Below are 18,433 nucleotides of genomic sequence, written 5' to 3' on the forward strand. Positions count from 1 at the left end.
GCCTTTATTCTGCTTGTTCGGTTTTACTCCTGACTTGCAAGCTTTCCAGATCAAGAACCATGGTGGTGTATGATGGTTCCTAGTTAGCTAAAAGTATATCTACACTGCCAAATATTCTACCTCCTGGACTCTCTCCCGAATCCTGGAACCTCACTCATCCACACTGTATATCTATTAATCACTCAAGGTGTGCCTATGCTTTGCATCAGCAGGGCCCTTTTGAATTGAATCTCCCAGTTGTCCCCACCTACTGTGCTTTGGTGTGAGTTGTGGTATGGTCTTGAACAGTGTGGATTCTTTTCAAATTAAGTGAAAAATGTGTCCTAAGGCCACATTCAGTCCAGGAGAACAAAGTAAAGCTTTTCTGAGGGAAAGCTGCTCCTATTGCACAATGAATACAGTAGGGATGTCTTTCTCAGCATCAAAAATTTCGCTCTACAGACACATTTCTGTTGGGCTACAGAAATGGTAATGTAGATATAGCCCAAATTAATGACTTTTTTCCCTGAAATGAAGCCCAAATGTTTCTAAGAAAAAAATCATTTTTAGAATGATTCCTAATAGGCAGCATGGACAAGGCGCAGCCTGACTGTTCTGCTATTTGCAGTCATGCAGCACTGTACTAGGAGGCCTGATGGTCTTCAATCCTTCCACATGCTGTCATACCACAGCAGAGATCATGCAACACATAGCCGTAGTTTGAAGTTATAAAAACATAGTTCTAATGAATTATAGTATATATTTTGTATATACTATTTTTCTATGAACTGAGAAAAAGTGCAGGAAAGCGATAAGTATGTTGTAGTCCCAGAGGTGAATGGTGTGGATTGCAGAGGAAACCTGCGCCAAGCGTTACGCAAAGGCCAGTTTTCTTTAGAAACTAGTCCTGGGTGATATGAATGTGAGTTACTCCACACCACTTGTCCTAGAGATCATTACTCTGTTTAGCTACATTGCCTCTGGTTATTTTCTTTTGTGGTTTTTGTTGATTTTTTTTCCTTAAAATTCTGCAACTTCAGCTGTAATAAAGCAAAACAAAATAGTAATGTTCAGTGAATTATCAAGTCTCAAAAGATAAAGTCTTGAAATCCATGTAAATGTTACTGACAGTTTTTAAAATGCTTTTACTAACATGGGGAAAATTTCTCGTTTGTCTCAATATGAGGCTTTTATTTCTGAAAATATCTCTGCTTTCTTAAGTGACCAAATAAGTAATGAGCTCCTTTCGTGAACCTTTTGTAAGAGTTGTACTTGAATTGGCATTTTACAAAGTTCCCTCCTGACCTAATAGTGGTTGTTGCTCAAATGACCTAGTGCTCTAAAATACATATGTGATTATTATTGTTCTTTTTAAACAATAGGGATATTTAATCTGGTGGGAAATGCAATATAATAAAATAACATTTTGAATAAATTTGTGATCTGTGGGGACCATGAGTCTATGAAGTCTTTGATTTTCTCTCTCTCTTCTCGTTTCAGGTTATCACTATAATGACCTTGTATCCCCACAGTACTTGAATCTGATAGCTAATCTCTCAGGCTGTACAGCCCATCGACGAGTGAACAACTGCTCAGATATGTGCTTCCACCAGAAGTACAGGACACACGATGGAACATGCAACAACCTTCAGCATCCCATGTGGGGTGCTTCTCTGACAGCCTTTGAACGTCTGTTAAAGTCAGTCTACGAAAATGGATTTAATTTGCCTCGAGGAATTGAACCCAGGAGGCTCTCAAATGGCTACGCACTCCCAATGCCTCGCTTGGTTTCAACTACTCTGATCGGAACAGAAACAATAACTCCTGATGACCAGTACACTCACATGCTCATGCAGTGGGGTCAGTTTCTTGACCACGACCTTGACCTCACTGTGGCTGCCCTAAGTGAGGCCAGGTTTTCAGATGGTCAGCATTGCAGTTCAGTTTGTACAAATGATCCTCCATGCTTTTCGATCATGATACCACCAAATGATCCCAGAGTTCGAAATGGTGCACGCTGCATGTTTTTCGTACGCTCCAGTCCGGTTTGTGGAAGCGGCATGACATCTCTCCTGATGAATTCTGTGTACCCACGAGAACAGATCAACCAGCTGACTTCATACATCGATGCGTCCAATGTGTATGGCAGTTCGGACCATGAAGCACTAGAAATCAGAGACTTGGCAAGTCAAAGGGGTCTTCTGAGACAGGGTATCGTACAGAGATCTGGCAAGCCCCTTCTTCCATTTGCTACTGGGCCACCAACAGAATGTATGAAAGATGAAAATGAGAGCCCAATTCCTTGCTTTTTAGCTGGTGATCAGCGTTCTAATGAACAGCTGGGTCTTACCAGCATCCACACGTTGTGGTTTAGAGAACACAACAGAATTGCCACAGAGCTACTGAAACTGAATCCACACTGGGATGGTGACACAATATATCATGAAACACGCAAAATTGTTGGTGCAGAAATGCAACACATAACATTTAGCCACTGGCTACCTAAGATCTTTGGAGAGGTAGGCATGAAGATGCTTGGCGAATATAAGGGTTATGATCCCAGTGTTAATTCTGGCATAACTAATGAGTTTGCAACTGCCGCTTTTAGGTTTGGTCACACACTCATTAATCCTTTTCTGTATCGACTGGATGAAAACTTTGAACCTATTCCACAAGGCCATCTACCTCTTCATAAGGCATTCTTCTCTCCATTTCGGATTGTAAATGAAGGAGGCATTGATCCACTTCTAAGGGGATTGTTTGGTGTTGCTGGTAAGATGCGTGTCCCATCACAATTACTCAATACAGAATTAACAGAAAGACTCTTCTCCATGGCACGTACTGTGGCTTTAGATCTGGCAGCTATGAATATTCAGAGAGGCAGAGATCATGGAATTCCTCCCTACCATGATTTTAGAGTTTACTGTAATCTTTCTTCAGCTCAGACTTTTGAAGATCTGAAAAATGAAATTAAGAATCCTGAAATCAGGGAGAAACTTAGCAGGTGAGCCTGAGGTGAAGAAAAACAATCAATTATCTAAATGTGCATGCAAAATTAGTAGTTAAATGTCTTCTCTAGAAGAAAGTATTTGTTAAGAAAAGGGTAAAGGGATTTTTTAAGAAACTTCCATCCATACCAGGAAATAGATGTGGAAAATTCCCACATGCAGATAATTTCTCCACTTCTACATCTCTGTGAACAATAAGAAGTTAATATATACTGTATGTGTTCATTAAAGTATTAATGTGAAATATCTGGTTTTATAAATGCTGTTAAATATGAATGTTATTTCAGTGTAAGGTCATCTTTAACGCCAGTCTCCTGCAAGTATTTATATGTTCAGTTCCATCCATTCCGTACACTAAAACAAACAGGAATATGGTTCACTGTATTTTCATGTGGACATCCTTCACTACCAGTAGTCTGTTCTTCTTCAGAACATGAATGTTTGAAAATAAGCCTTCAGCTACCTGCCACCCCTATCTTATCTACACAAAATGAGACAGAGAATTAATCTCAGCTACAGTAAAAGAAAAAGTGTACAGAGGGGCAGGAAAGAGAAGCTATTGAAAAAGAAACAGTTCTAAGAAATCAGAAGAAAGCTACTAGGAGGAAGGAAATTGTGGGGTAGACTTGCAGACACCTGTGATGTTACTCACGTATAGAAGCTACATTGCAGGATTTCTTGCATATACACCCACAGGTTGTTCACAAAAGATGTAGCACTGTCACTGTCATTTTTACTGTGAGTTGTTCATATCTCTTGCCCTTGGTTTTACCACATACTGGTTATTTTGTGAATGTAAAATATTTGATACTAAATATTTGTGGTTTTCTATTTATAGGTTGTATGGTTCCCCACTGAACATAGACCTATTTCCTGCTCTAATGGTAGAAGACTTAGTTCCAGGGAGCCGACTGGGGCCAACTTTGATGTGTCTGTTAAGCACACAGTTTAGGCGTATTCGGGATGGAGACAGGTAAATTGAAATACCATGGAAACCAAAAGTCATTTCAAATTGAGGCTGCTTAATAACAGTTGCAATGTCTTGTTTCCAAATCAAACTGCATTTTATTTTCATTTATGATTTTAATATATAATTGAAAAGATGAAGAATATAGGTTTAAAACATTGTTAGAAGCTATGATTAATTTATTTTTTATGTCTGTTACTTTTTATGGTGAATATGACAGACTGACCTCCAAAAAGCACCACAGTCAACACATGCTGAGTTTCCCTTTACCAATTATTCAAGTCACTTCCCTTTCTGAAAAGTGAATGTTACTCATCTCCTTTCATTGGTATTTAATTATTGTATTGGCAAAGGAATTGTGGTGATTGAGACACTTTCACCATCTCCGTTACTTAAGCATAGGTTGGAAAAGTACCAGTCTGTGTATATAACCCCTATGCATATTTCAATACAAGCAGTTTGTGCACCAAAAGAGTGTTGAAAGCAGACAGGTTATCCCAAAGAAACAATTTGATAATTGTTCTTAAATTACTTTACATGCACATTATGAGCAATTTCTCATTTTCAGTTTCTACAGTACCTGAAATAAGAAAATAGTTATTGCTATTGTTACCGCAGCCAAATGTCCTTTGCATACTTTCAGCACAGTCTTTCAGAATCTGAAAATTAATATTTCCCTCACTGTAACATAATTTGTGACCTAGAATCCTGGTTTTTGCATGGCATGAGGGTAGAAAGACTTATGCTGATTAGTCCCATCCTGGTGAAAGGGAAACAGAGGAAGAATTAGGAAATTAGATTTGATTCACTTATCTAATGTTATTTGCTTTATGTAAGTTATAAAATTGCAACTTAAGATAGCATAAAGGCTTTTTTATTTCTGTAGTCAATAACACAAGCCTTTTTGTATGCTTTTTTTAAAGACAAATTTCTTACATAAAATCTGTTTAAAAATTAAGCTGTGAAACATAAAACTCTCATGCTTGGAGGCAGAGGGAGTAAAAGGAGAAATATATGCAGTATGGCCCCCAGATTGCTGGTGACAGGTACCTGTTTGTGTCACAACAGGATAATGATACTGCTTTTTTTGTGTTTGTCTGTTTGCATTTTTCCAGCAAAAGCTTTTTTTCTTTTTTTTTTTTTTTCTGAAACAATATTTAGAAACTATAGGAAAGCATTGAATATTTAGGAAATGGGATTCTGCTTTCCAAAGAATACAAATGTTTTGAAGCAATGTGCCAGCAAATAGTAAAATATTATTAGACATAATGAAAGCAACTCTCACTTCTTTGAAAAGCCTTTACAGTGGGCAGAGGATCAAAGCTGCCAGCACCATGCAAAACAAATATGCCTGTACAGGGAAAAGGAGTGATGTTTGAAGGGAATGTAACTTCATGTCAAGATGAAAATTTCAGAATCTGTTTTTCTGATCCCAGTACTTGGAAATTCATTGGCCACTGTCCAATGCCTTATGAAAATCATACAATAAGTAGGTAAAATGAAATTTGTTGACCATTCTTCTAAGTTTAGTGTAAAATTGTTACTGATTTTTCATAAAACTTAAAGAGCCTCCTACTTATTTTTGGTTGAAATAGGTGGAAAAAATATCAATATAGAATTATAACTTTACAGTTTTGTGAGATGTAAATGATATCACAGTGAACAATTCTTATATGTTAGAATAGTGTAAAATGTTTTCAAATCCTGGACAGTAAATTAAAATGTTTTCTTTTCGAGGGCTGGCTTGCTTAATAGTAATGTATTATTTATTTTTTGTATTGATAACAAGCTTTTAGCCCTTCATGTATGAAAAATAAATTATTCAAAACTACAGTGTTTCCTCCTTCAATGTAATGAATTCACTGAGCATATATTAATAATTCCCTGAATTAGTATAGTCATTATAATAATTTTACAGAAAATAAATTTCCTTAGTACATTAAACAGTTTCACTTATCTTGATAATAAGCTAGGTATAGATTAACCATTCTTCTAATCTCAGCAATTCTATCACAATTTTTTCATACCCATAGGAAAGTTGCCTGGAGAAAGAAATCTGTGGTCATTTACCCTAAACTTGGTAGTCTAGGGCCATTTTAGATGTCCAAAGATACCCAAGACATTGAAATGGGACTCGAAGAGAAGTCAAAGGATTTGCTGAAGACTTGGGCCCTTTCAGAGTGTCAGCATGACACCAAGTAAGGCTGAAACGGCACCAAGCGCTTACATTTTGGCATCTGGATCACTCCCTCAAATGCAATGCAAAGTTGAGAACAGGATTTATGGAATAATTAATTTCATTCTGAATACAGTATTGCAATATCTCTGGAAAACTGTGTGTTTTGTTTTTTCACTAGCAAACTTGTCTTTTCTGTGAGATTACAGGTTATGGTATGAGAACCCGGGTGTGTTCACGCCTGCTCAGCTCACTCAGATCAAGCAGACATCTCTTGCCAGAGTTTTGTGTGACAATGGTGACAACATAACCAGGGTACAACATGATGTCTTTAAGGTGGCTGAATTCCCACATGGATATAGTAGCTGTGAAGAAATTCCTAAACTGGACCTCAGAATGTGGCAAGATTGCTGCGAAGGTCTGTATACAGGTGGATTTGGGTGTATTAATGTGTGCTGTGTTTAGTATCTGCTCATTTTATTTTAAGAAGATATTTGACTGTTGTTCAGGTTTTGTTAAGATGTTACAAACTCAAATCTGGAGCACAACGCTTGTTAAGTGAGCGATCATTCCATATTTTATATTAAATAGCCACATTGTAGACATAGCATAGATCTGAGCATTACATGGTATAGATAACCGTTTTCCTGTCCTCTTCCTTTTGTGGATAAATATTCTTGTTCACTGCCATCTCCTTCAAAAGTTAGGACAGTGGGATGATACGTTTTCTTCAGAAATAAACTCTTTTTCTCCAGAAACAGGGTTTACTTAGCTGCATGAAGCACAGGGCACTGAGAATCCCATGTTGCTTGGTAGCATGTATGTTGGCTTCTCTCTCACATACGGATTTTCTGCATGGCCTCTCTTCAGCCATCATCACATCAGACTTCACTGCATCTGTAACATTTAGAAGATCCCTTCCCAAGAGAATCTTCTGGGTCACACAGATTTGCAGAATTTTCAGTAGCATCAACAACAAAATGCTTCAGAGGACAACGACCTCTATTGAGATCTCCTTGACAATGTTATCATTTTCTTTTGACAAAACTCAAATGAAATGCCCTGACTGAAAAAATATATTCAGGAATTTTGGGACCTTCTCTGTGAAACTCTGATTGTCTAGAAATTGCTGTCAAACAAATTACTAACTGTAAAATACTTATTCTTATTAGAGAAGGTAATGGTACTATCAGTTGAGGATTATTAGAATCTTATAATTTACCAAGTAAGAACCTAGTTTTCAGTAGCAGTATCTTGTAGATTTGCTGATGAAAGGTATCCAGATCTGAGTTCTTCATCTTTTCTACTGCAGATTCTCTTGAGTTTACTCCCGCTGAGTAGGCTATTCAATATTCTGTCAAAAGATATGCATGAATAAAGAACCAGTGAATTGTATTTCTGAGAGAGATCACACTCTTCCACTAGTGTCCATTTAACTCTTTTGGTAAGATATAATTGTCCCCGATGACAGAGAGTCCTTTGGTGATATAGCTCAGAATTTAAGGCGGTAGGTAAAGGGTAAACTGATGGAGGATGTCCCTTCAGCCTGCTATAGATACAGTAAATACTGAGGAAGGTTTCTAACTAGTGTGACTTTACCATGAGAACAAATTCAGGTATCATTAAAAATGAAAAAAGTAGATAGAGAGTTACTATTCAAAGATATGGCACAATTTAGCTTTTAAACTGACTACCGTGTTGTCTTGTCCAGTAAACAACTCTTTAAATAATAAATCACTGTCTAAGAAAATTCTTCCTTGGAAGGCTTGGTTCAAAATGTCAGTTATCTATGTGAGACTAAGTGAAATAAATACTTGAGATTTCAATGAAATCATGTACAATATCCCCCAGATATCATTTCATTCAGGTCTTACTCTAATTTTTACCAGTTTTTTTTTTCTTAGGTTATTAAGATTTTTTAAACAACATTTACCAGGTTTGCCATTCCCAAATAGATGATAATAGCTTATAAAACTCTAGATATGGTTGACATACTGTAATTATAATGCAGAGTCTTCCAGAATCACTTCAAAATAACCCTGACATATGCCAGAAGCATTGAGAGAAAATCAATTATCACTCTTCAAATGCTTTACCATAAGCAAATAAATCGTATTATACCAGTTCAGGATAAGTTCACTTTGCCATGGTTCATGAAGCTTGGCAGACAGTTTCACAAATACATTAATTATATCGATTTGGAAAAATTGTAAAGCTGTTCTGAGAAATTATGTGTTGATTCTCTAAATGTTATGTTATCACTGAGCCTTCTAGAGCAGATGTTATCTTTGGAAAGTCTTTAGAGTATTCAGCCATTCAACAGCCTAGCTTGTATTTTCATTCAAGAATGTTACTACTAGAGAGTACTACTGGATGCACTACAGTTAGACAACTGCCAAGCAAAAGAAAGGATAAATAACTAATGTTCTTTTAAAAATTGCCTATCTGTATCCCCTTCTTCTGAACTCTTTTGAAGTCTGTGCAGAGGTTAATGAAGAAAAAACAAAGTATGCATGGCTTGAACTGCTTTCTTGTGTGGATGAATGGGGGTGACATTTTCTGTGGGAAAACAGGTTTAAGCAATTATTTAAAAAATGTCTTTCAGTCTGTGGCACTAGGGACTCACCGCTACTTTGAGGTGGGGGACATATACAGCATACATTCAGGAACAGCATTTACTTTAAGTTAAACACATTCTGGTTTTTTTGTTTCTTTGAATTTATTATTGTTTATTATTTAAAAGAAAAAAGGAACCATTCTCCGCATTTAAATACTTCTGATTATTTTATAATAAAAATTATCCTAAGTTAAAATTTAGAATACAGAATACTGTTCATTGCACTTTATGTATGTTTAATCAGTGACCCATATGTTCAGCTGTTTCAGCTTGGTTAAAAAACACATCTGTTTTTGTTATCCTTCCTGTTTTGTTCAAGTCAAAATACTTTTCCATATGAAGATATAAAAACTTCTTAGTTTCAGAAAGCTACTTCTTAGATTTCTTGAGTAAAGCTAGTATTTATTTCTTATAAATCAGAGCATTATTCCTTCTTATAATAACAATAGCAGACTACCTTTAGATTTCAGTTAACAAATCATACAACAGAATTACTAGTTTATGGTGGGAAAAAGAAGGTGTTCCACTGAGGTACACAAGTTTTTCTTCTTGTTTCCTTCACTTCCTACCTTTCTGTGTCTTGTCAGAGATGGTGAGGAATTACTGCAGATTTACTGCAGCTCTTTATTTGAGCAAAGAGCATCCAAGCTTCAGATTTTCCAAACAAGAAATTTTTGCTGCTTTTTTCAGGCTCTCTAGTGCAAAAAAAGGCTTTTTTTTTTTTTAAAGTACTCAGTGTATGCTTCCATGATTACTCTTACTGACTTTGTATCTCAGTTCTGAACCCAAAACACATAAATGATATACCTCTCTTCCCTCAAATATAAGCATACTGTTATGGTTATCCCAAATATTTTTGTGAGATGAATTACGTAAAAAGAAAGACTAGAAATTAGGTGCAAAGGCATATTGGCCCAAATGGAAGCATGGTTTTACTCCAAATATGTAAATTTGAAATGTTTTCCATTGTGAGTCTTTAGAAGTTTCACACTTTTTTTTTTTTGTAAATGAAAATGAAAAATTTCCTTAACCTTTTGTTTTATGTCTAACAATGACCGAGGAGGAAGTGATACAGACAAGATGCACATCATGCTCATAAGCATAAACTGATTTAGGAAGGTAATTCTTCTTAAGTGGTTCTCAGATAGCAACCAACACATCTCCTGTATCAGATATTGTTCTTTTTGTTCAATTCAGGAAAACAGCCTTATACAAATTATGATTAAACGTATTTAAATCCCACTGAATTTTATTAGAAGAATTAAAGACACATTCTTAATCTGAGTGCATTTATACATGGTCTTCCAGTAGGATAGACCTATATTTATGAATTCCTGCATTTTAAGACCAGACCAACAGTTATGCCATCTGTTGCTTCTGTACTGACCTCTTTGATTTAAGCATTGCTTCTAGAAAGCCATCAACTATTTGTTTTAACGATTGTGCTTTATTCCAAGTTAAAAATTGTCTGGCTTTTACTTCCAGTTATTATATCTTACTATGTGCTTCTCATTATGCCCTTTCATCTTCAATGAAAATACTAAGCAACGCTGGGCTAAGCACTAAATGCTGTGGAAGACTAACATTTTAAAATGTTAACAGCAGTCTCAGTGTGAGACTGCAAGATCTTTTGTGGCAATGGAAATTGTTTACCAAGAACTCTTCAGAATACCAAAATGATGCAATTTATGTCTGAACATGTTTTCTCTTTACACAAATCTTGCAGTTTGCTTCTGTCATGTCATATTTATTTTTGCTTTCTACATTTAAATGTATCTTTTTACATTTAAATTTACATTTAAAGACAGTGTCTATTAGCTTAATAACAATTCAGACTATGCCAGGCTACTAAAATAAAGTTTCATGGTCTGTAATTTTAAGGATTACATCCTTTTCTTTGAATAGAAGTACTTTTAATATAGTCCAGCATTTCTGTATGATTATAAATTTTACTGAAGGAATCAGTATTTTTATTTATATTTCACCCAGACCAAGAATATTTTATCTTTTTCAGGTATCCATGATCAGCAAAATACAGTTCTAATTCATAAAATTAAAATAAGGAGACTTAATCTATGACGTTGCTTTGTCTTTGCTACCAGGTATCTCATGCCAGTAGTTGCCATCCCTAGTGAAAAAGTGACAGGGAAGCAGTTGGCTGTCATTCATTGTGATTAAACCCAAACTCCTGAATGAGTCCCCAGATCTAAGATCCTAGCCTGTCGAAGTCCTGCTGCAGGCAGTAGAGAAAGAGATGCCTCTAGAGGACAATTCAGGCTGCAGTCTCTTCCTGTGTCAATGTCCCTTGAGGAAACAGGGGTAGGAAAGCATCCTAATGGAGGTGTCCCAGTGATTCGTGCAAAACTGGGCAGTTAGAGCCTTTCCTTCTTCCCCGTGGACCGTTACTGCCTTTCTAAGACACTGATACCTTCACAGTCTAATGGGCAGGTCAGTTCTTAGTGTCCTTACTTTTCAAATTTCCAAATTTGTGTGGATTTTCAGTCTGTCTGAAATTTTTTTTCTCACTGATCTTTGAGATTTATATTCCAAAATATGCATGGTTTTGATCTGTAAAGCTTTCTAACTAGTCCTGTTTAATTTTTGTGCTGGGGAGACTGCATTTGCTTTGGTTTGGTGTCAAGAACCTAACGGTTCTCCTTTATCTTCCTGCAGGCCATCCAAAACCTATTTAGATCATGAAGACATGATATGTTTTTAAATGTCTTTAGGCTATCATTAGCCATATATTAACAATTTATATAATCATGTTCTGTAAATTATCTGGATATTTGTTTTCCCAGCAATGCCAATGCCTTCTAGTTTTGGTAGCATCAGTCTGTGAACTTTGAGGTCAACTACAGAGAACATCTTTATTATTAGAATTCCTGAGTATGTTAGCTGGGAGATGACAGTCTGAGCTGTCACTTTATCTTCTACCTTCTATGCCATTATTTTTGTCCAAATGTTTAAATAATGTTTATGCAAAATGCATCTGTTCCAATCTGAGCAGATTACTGTTGGATTTTAGACGGACATACTACATTTTTCGCTGCTATTTAATTTATTATTTGTTAGAAAGTCTTATTCAACAGAAGAAATGAAGAGGTGCAGTGTAATGTGAAGGGATGTGACCTATTTAGCAATAACAAAACAAGCTATTTTGAGTTAGAACCTCCTTTGGGGTGAAAAGTCTTTTTCCTATGTTGTGTAATTTTTAAGTAGCTGCTTTGCCAAAACATCTCCTCAAAAAATCTTTTGACATTTCAGACATTTTCAGTGTTTCTCCTCCCTTTTACTGCTCCCACTGGCACAACTAGGAGTTCTTAGATACATACAAATGCTTACAGTAACAGCAACTTAATTCACTGCATTAAATCTCAGAAAACTGAAGTATGATCAAATAGAAGCAATAGTGACATTATGGGTGCTTTTCTTCACATTCCCTTAGTCTCTCAAGTTGTTTTGGTTTAATCTACTGTTAGATTAATTCACCTTGACCCAGATTTTGAGAGGTGATTGACTGGGAATAAAGAGTGCTCAATACTTCTAAATGTCAGAGGTTTTTCTATCCAATTTACATTATAGGTGCATTTTTAAAACCTTGTGGGAAATAGGGGATTTTCTGAAGATGTGAACATGGATTCAATATATAAATGGATTATCTTGACACTTGCAGTGTAACAATACCTAGCTTCTGGAAGAAAACATTGTCCATAGAGAAAAAGAATTATTAGGTTGCTCTTAAACATTCAGCTTTTGTGCAGAAAATGAATTGGACTGGGTATACTTAATTTGGGGAAATTTTAGGTAAGCTGAAAAAAGCAGAAGTTTAGGCTCATTTTTCTCATTTACCACAACTGCTAAGGTTTTCTTCATTTAAAAGAAGATCTAAACTTCTTGGTTTAGGCTTTCTGAAAGCTAGAGTAGAACATTCTGTCCTGCACCACTCAGCAGTGACAATCCTCTTCCTTGTAACTGAAACTGAAAGCAAGAACAAGAGTTGTTCATTTGGAAAGTTGAGATATTTGAGTCTTTAAAAACTACAGAAATGTCAGGTCTGTGTACTTGAAGCTGCCACTGAACATATGGTTCTTATATTTACCAGTCTAAGGTGATAAAACCTTCCCAGGATTTCAGACCTTTGTTTCTAAAAAACAGCCTAGGAATAAAAAAACAATGGACCATTGTGTTATTGTACCCAAAAAAAAAAAAAAATCGGTATTATGTCAGATGACCTTAGCAGTTACTAAACAAAGGAGGATAGCAGAAACTTTTCACAAATTGCTTCCAAGAGAAACTAAAATTTCTGTGACACTCAGGAAAACTTGAAGCAACAGATTGCTTTAAGAAAAAAATTCCTCTGACCAAAACTGGTTCTTTCTCCAGTGGCCCTTCAGAGTGTGACCCCTTTTCTCACCATACTAAATATAGAAGTGTCTAAGGGTGATCAAAAATGCCTTCATGCCAAGCATCTTACAGACACAGCGGTCTGTTCCCGTCTGAAAGAGCTTAGTTTCTGAGTAGGCAGCAAGAAGATTGTGTGAGAAACGGCAGAACACACAAGAAGAATGAACAGTATGTTGGCAGTAAATATCATCTAGTTCTTTGGTGGTGCTGTTATTATAGGAGGAAGGTAATAAATTTACTCAAGAATGGGACAAGCTGCAAGGAAAGAAAGGGAAGGAAAATTGTGTGGATACATTGTATTAAAGACTGATCTGTAGGTATTGTTTTTGAACTGAAAATCAATTGGTACTTTTTTTTTGTCAGTCATTTTTTTCTATTTTAATTGATATTAAGCCATGGACAAACTTAAGTTTTTCCTAACAGAGAAATTGTAATAGTCTAATTTAAGTAAAAGTCCAATACAATTAAAAGTAGTCCAAGATACTTATTTTTGTATACTCACAGAGCAACTTCACATTTGTTTCTCAAGTTGCTCAGTTCAACAGTGTTATGAGGCTCTTTTCTTGACTTGAAACTTGTGAAATAATTTGTGTTAATACTTTAGGTATTCGATCTAGCTACTGCTAAACTCCAGAAAAATACTTTATAAAATGTTATTGACTTTATGAATAAATTTGTTCTGGTGCAAATTAAGAGAAACATTAGGGAAAATGACTTCTTCCCCTGTTCAGTTGCTTTCATGGCTCATTCTGCTAATACCAGACTTAGTTGGGCTATGTCCATGGGATTCTCTATTTCAGCTTTCCCTTCTGTTTTCTTAGCAGACTCTTTGCTTAGAATCATAGAATCATTAAGGTTGGAAAAGACCTCTAAGATCATTTATTCCAAACGTCACCCCAACACCTCCATGCTTACTAAACCATATCCCAAAGTGCCACATCTACACGTTTTTTGAACTCCAGGGATGGTGACTCCACCACCTCTCTGGGCAGGCTGTTCCAATGCTTGATAACCCTTTCAGTAAAGAAATTTTTCCTAATATCCAATCTAAACCTCCCCTGACACAACTTGAGGCCATTTCCTCTTGTCCTATCACTTATTACCTGGGAGAAGAGACCAACACCCACCTCACTACAACCTCCTTTCAGGTAGTTGTAGAGAGCAATAAGGTCTCCCCTCAGCCTCTGCTTCTCCAGACTAAACAACCCCAGTTTCCTCAGCCGCTCCTCATAAGACTTGTTCTCCAGACCCTTCACCAGCTTCGTTGCCCTTCTCTGGACACACTCCAGCACCTCAATATCCCTCTTGTAGTGAGGGGCCCAAAACTGAACACAGTATTCGAGGTGCGGCCTCACCAGTGCCGAGTACAGGGGCACGATCACTTCCCTAGTCCTGCTGGCCACACTATTTTTGATACAAGCCAGGATGCCATTGGCTTTCTTGGCCGCCTGGGCACACTGCTGGCTCCTGTTCAGCCGGCTGTCAACCAGCACCTGCAGGTCCTTTTCTACCAGGCAGCTTTCCAGCCACTCTTCCCCAAGCCTGTAGTGTTGCATGCGGTTGTTGTGACCAAAGTGATTCTAGCATTTGAACATTCTGTTGGTTCCCGCTGCAGCTTGGCCCATTATAACTTTTTGTTTTAAAGCTTCTGTGAACAGAAATGAGAAAACTTCTATTTTCTCATTGTCTTCTCTCCAAAATGCTGTTCCAGTTTTGTTTTGTTTTCCTTTTCTTTTTTAAATGGGACTCCTTCAAAATACTCACTGTGTTTGGAAGGCTAAAAAAAGTGAACTGAAGGAAAGAAATACTTCATCCTGTGAAGACGTCCTCTTAGGATCTTAGGAGAAGATTTCTGTCATGATTATTCTCAGGCTTGAGATTTTCACTCTACACTGGGGTCTTAGGGTCTAAGTGTCTGGTGATACCTTCAAATCCCTCAAATTTGGAAATAGGGCTGGTCAACCAGTAAAGTGTGTCTGCAAATGTTCTCCAGGATTTAATTAAAGATTCTCTTCCAAATGCCAAAAATAACAAATAGTAATGCCTGGAATAGATGAGGAAGCAACAGGCTGTTTTTCTGTCATTGTTTTCCTCCATATGTAACTACCCCATTCCAAAAGCAGAAAATAATTAAAAGACAAGAGAGTGGAAATTTCAGAAGTTAAAAGAATAGTTAAAGTAGCAGTGATATATTTGTGAAAATAATCTTTTATTCCTTTGTTTCATACCAAAAAGCTGGTCTGTGAATAATCAACTTCTCTGCATCCAGCTGGATTAAATGTTTTATCGCCGAGACATATTCAGCTGCCATCAAACTGATTCCAGAGGGATCAGACTGAATGTATTAATTGCCTTTGCTAATTCAGAAGATACTGTGAAACCGTATTAATAACTGCTGAATTATGCTGTAGTTTATAATGTGTAATTTCTTGTCTAATTTCAGACTGTAGAACTAGAGGACAGTTTAATGCATTTTCATATCACTTTCGGGGAAGACGTTCTCTTGATTACAGCTTTCAGGAGGACAAGCCCTTGAAGAAAATGAAAATGTCCAAAACAGCAAGGTGAGATTTTTTTTTTGAAAGAAGTATGAAAAAACATTTGGTTTCAAAATCAAATGAAACTGAATGATTTCTTTGTAAGTGCATACCACTTTTTTCCAGTGTCTGCTTTCTCAAGTTTATGATTGATGAATTTCCTTCTAACACTTCTGCATATCTGCTAACAGTAAACCACTTTTTTTTCAAGCTTAAATTTGTGTAAGACCCTTTGTGAGTGACACAGTATAGTGCTTTTTTTCTTCCTGTGGTTTTCATGAAAAAACTCAGTAATGAAGCATAATTTGGGGGATTTGGAATCCCACATTCCTACTCTGCCTGCAGTAACCAAACTAAATTATTTCCTTTCTTCCTTGGGGCTGCTAGGTCCTCCTGTAGAAATAGGAGGAAACTGAGCGTTGATAACACTAGCATAAGAATTTGTGATAATGGTAGGGGTTGCTTCTAGTACCAAAATACTCAGAGCAGGAACAGAGAACAGGAGTGGTACAGACAATGTTGTTTATAACTCCTTAATCCTCAAAATACTCTAGCAAGGAAGTAAATCACAAAGTCACAAATGCTCAACGGCACAGGGTCCCAGCAACTTCCAGGGGATCAAAACTTATTTATGAATTAATGAAATGAAATGAGTTCTGCTCAGACCAAACATTTCTTGTGAAGATCCTTCATGATGGGCAAATCTGAGACTCTTGAATTGTAGCTCTTTCCATATAGCATGTGTTCTTTTAGCAAATAAAATAATCTACTTGACTGAGATGACCAGGCAGAATCTTCCCACTCTGGCAAGGAAAGCAGCTAGACAGATACGTAGACAGGTAAATTTATTTCAGCAGTTTCAAATACTCATGCAGATGTTACAGCACTGAAGAAACACCACCATTATATTTCACTTAATTGATAGGAAGCTGTCCTGAAGTAACAGAGCCTTTAGGTGTTTAGGATTTTAGACAAGAGAAAACAGCAGCTAAGTATAAGCTTACTTACAGAGCACAGAAGAAGAAAGGTTTCTTTGACGTAATCCTTGAAGAAAGATGTTTTGTCTGTCTTTGCAAGTGAACTGTTAAAAGTTTTTAAATTTACAAAACAGCAATTCACTTTTTAAAGATGCTAGTCCCATAATTCTAAAACTGTAGAAGGGTTAAATTAAATAGAAATGAAAGCAATAAAAAATAAATGCTTATATCTGAGAAGCAGTTTGTTTTCGTTAACTTGCTGTTTGACTGTGTTTCAGAAATGAGGCACAAAAATCTACAACAGTCTAATTACTAATTAGTACTACAAAATAGTAAATTTACAATACTTTATTTATAGCATAAATAAAACTAAAGTAACCTCAGTCCTTTAATATTTTCATCAGTTCTCATGCTCATTGTTGTATGTAAATTGCATTTGTGGTGAGAAGATTTTTTTTCTCCTTTTTTTTACTTCTCATTTCCAATAACTTGAGCAGGTGGGGAAGATTAAACTTTTTGTTATACAATAGCAGCTGGTTTACTTGAATTTTGGCGTGTTATATCGTTTAGAGTTCTTTTTCTTCAATTTAGATGAAAAACTATGGAAACTAAGTAGCTTGAACACCTGCCAATAAGTGCTGTTTTAATTTATGCAGAAAGATTATAAATCATAAGCCCTATTGTATGAGAGAGGATTTATTTGCCAGCTCATTCTTTGGGTATCCCTTAGCTCTGGAGAAGACATGCTAACAAAATAGGAATGCTTGTATGGGTTCAAGGATCTTAATGTAATAAGTAACTTAATAATTAGTGTTATCCTTGGTTTTGAATACATGTTTTTTAAGTGGTGCCAAATAATATATTACTAGTTATGGACAGTTCCTTTGATAACTGTTTCCCATCAACAGATTGAATTGATCAACACAGTTTAGTGTTGATCAACACCTCTTACCAGATATCAGCTGGAAAGTACCACAGACAAAAGACTCTAGAATTTGTGTACGATAATCAGTATTGATTTCAAATGTTAGTTAAAATGGGACACAGGAATATGTTCATATCTAAAAGTTCTTCTAAACCAGAAGTTCTACCTAAAACTTCTCATTTATTTATGAAAATCAACATTTTCCTTTTTAATATCATATTTCTTCAAATACACAGTTTGCTATTGAGCATATAGAGGGAGAAACTATGAATCTGAATGTGAAATGTGAATCTCATCTTTGGAAGTAACATTTTTTAAGACTTTTTCACTTTTGTCTGCTTTCATGTTGGAGGCTCAAGAGATTTCCCAGTGAATTTAAGGTGGTGCTCTACAGTGTCACTGGTGACAACTTTATGTGTCCCTCTGAATGAAATACATACATTATTTTTCTAAGTAGAAGAAATTCCCTGTTGCTAGTGATATTAACAGTAATCCACAGCTGACCTGACCTGAGGCTGTCTTCAGCACCAGTGGGTCTTGTGTGCTGTTGTGGTTCATACAGTTCCTGTGTTTGTTGGTTGCTTTTCTTTTACATTTTTGCTAAGTGTTCTAAAATATCTAGCCAAATAAAAATGAGTTAGATGAATACCCTGACTTGGCATTAATTTGTTGCAGTTCTGTGAAACAGAGTAAATATTTTCGTAATGCCACATCAGCGTCTAATGAAAATACAAACATGCCCGCAGTGAATGACTTCAAAGAATTTGTTTTGGAAATGCAAAAAACTATTTCAAGCCTCAGAAACCAGGTAAGGTGCTCTAATGGATAGTTTCTAACTGT

At 36.2% G+C, this 18,433-nt stretch overlaps 1 protein-coding gene across 2 annotated transcripts in view; it reads left to right on the top strand.

The window, feature by feature from the left end:
• PXDN (peroxidasin) overlaps positions 1-18,433 on the top strand; it is a 102,089-nt gene that overhangs the window by 67,051 nt on the left and 16,605 nt on the right. For both annotated transcript variants that reach the window (XR_012775145.1, XM_075498019.1), the window contains exons 17-21: positions 1,480-2,983; positions 3,826-3,960; positions 6,340-6,548; positions 15,598-15,718; positions 18,269-18,401. Coding sequence is in view for 1 of the 2 variants with exons in the window: in XM_075498019.1 (XP_075354134.1) it covers positions 1,480-2,983; positions 3,826-3,960; positions 6,340-6,548; positions 15,598-15,718; positions 18,269-18,401 (2,102 nt within the window). In the remaining variant the exon portion in view is untranslated. The remainder of the gene's footprint in view (positions 1-1,479; positions 2,984-3,825; positions 3,961-6,339; positions 6,549-15,597; positions 15,719-18,268; positions 18,402-18,433) is intronic.

This window comes from Mycteria americana, chromosome 3 (genome assembly GCF_035582795.1).
Source record: "Mycteria americana isolate JAX WOST 10 ecotype Jacksonville Zoo and Gardens chromosome 3, USCA_MyAme_1.0, whole genome shotgun sequence".
NCBI classification, from domain to species: domain Eukaryota; kingdom Metazoa; phylum Chordata; class Aves; order Ciconiiformes; family Ciconiidae; genus Mycteria; species Mycteria americana.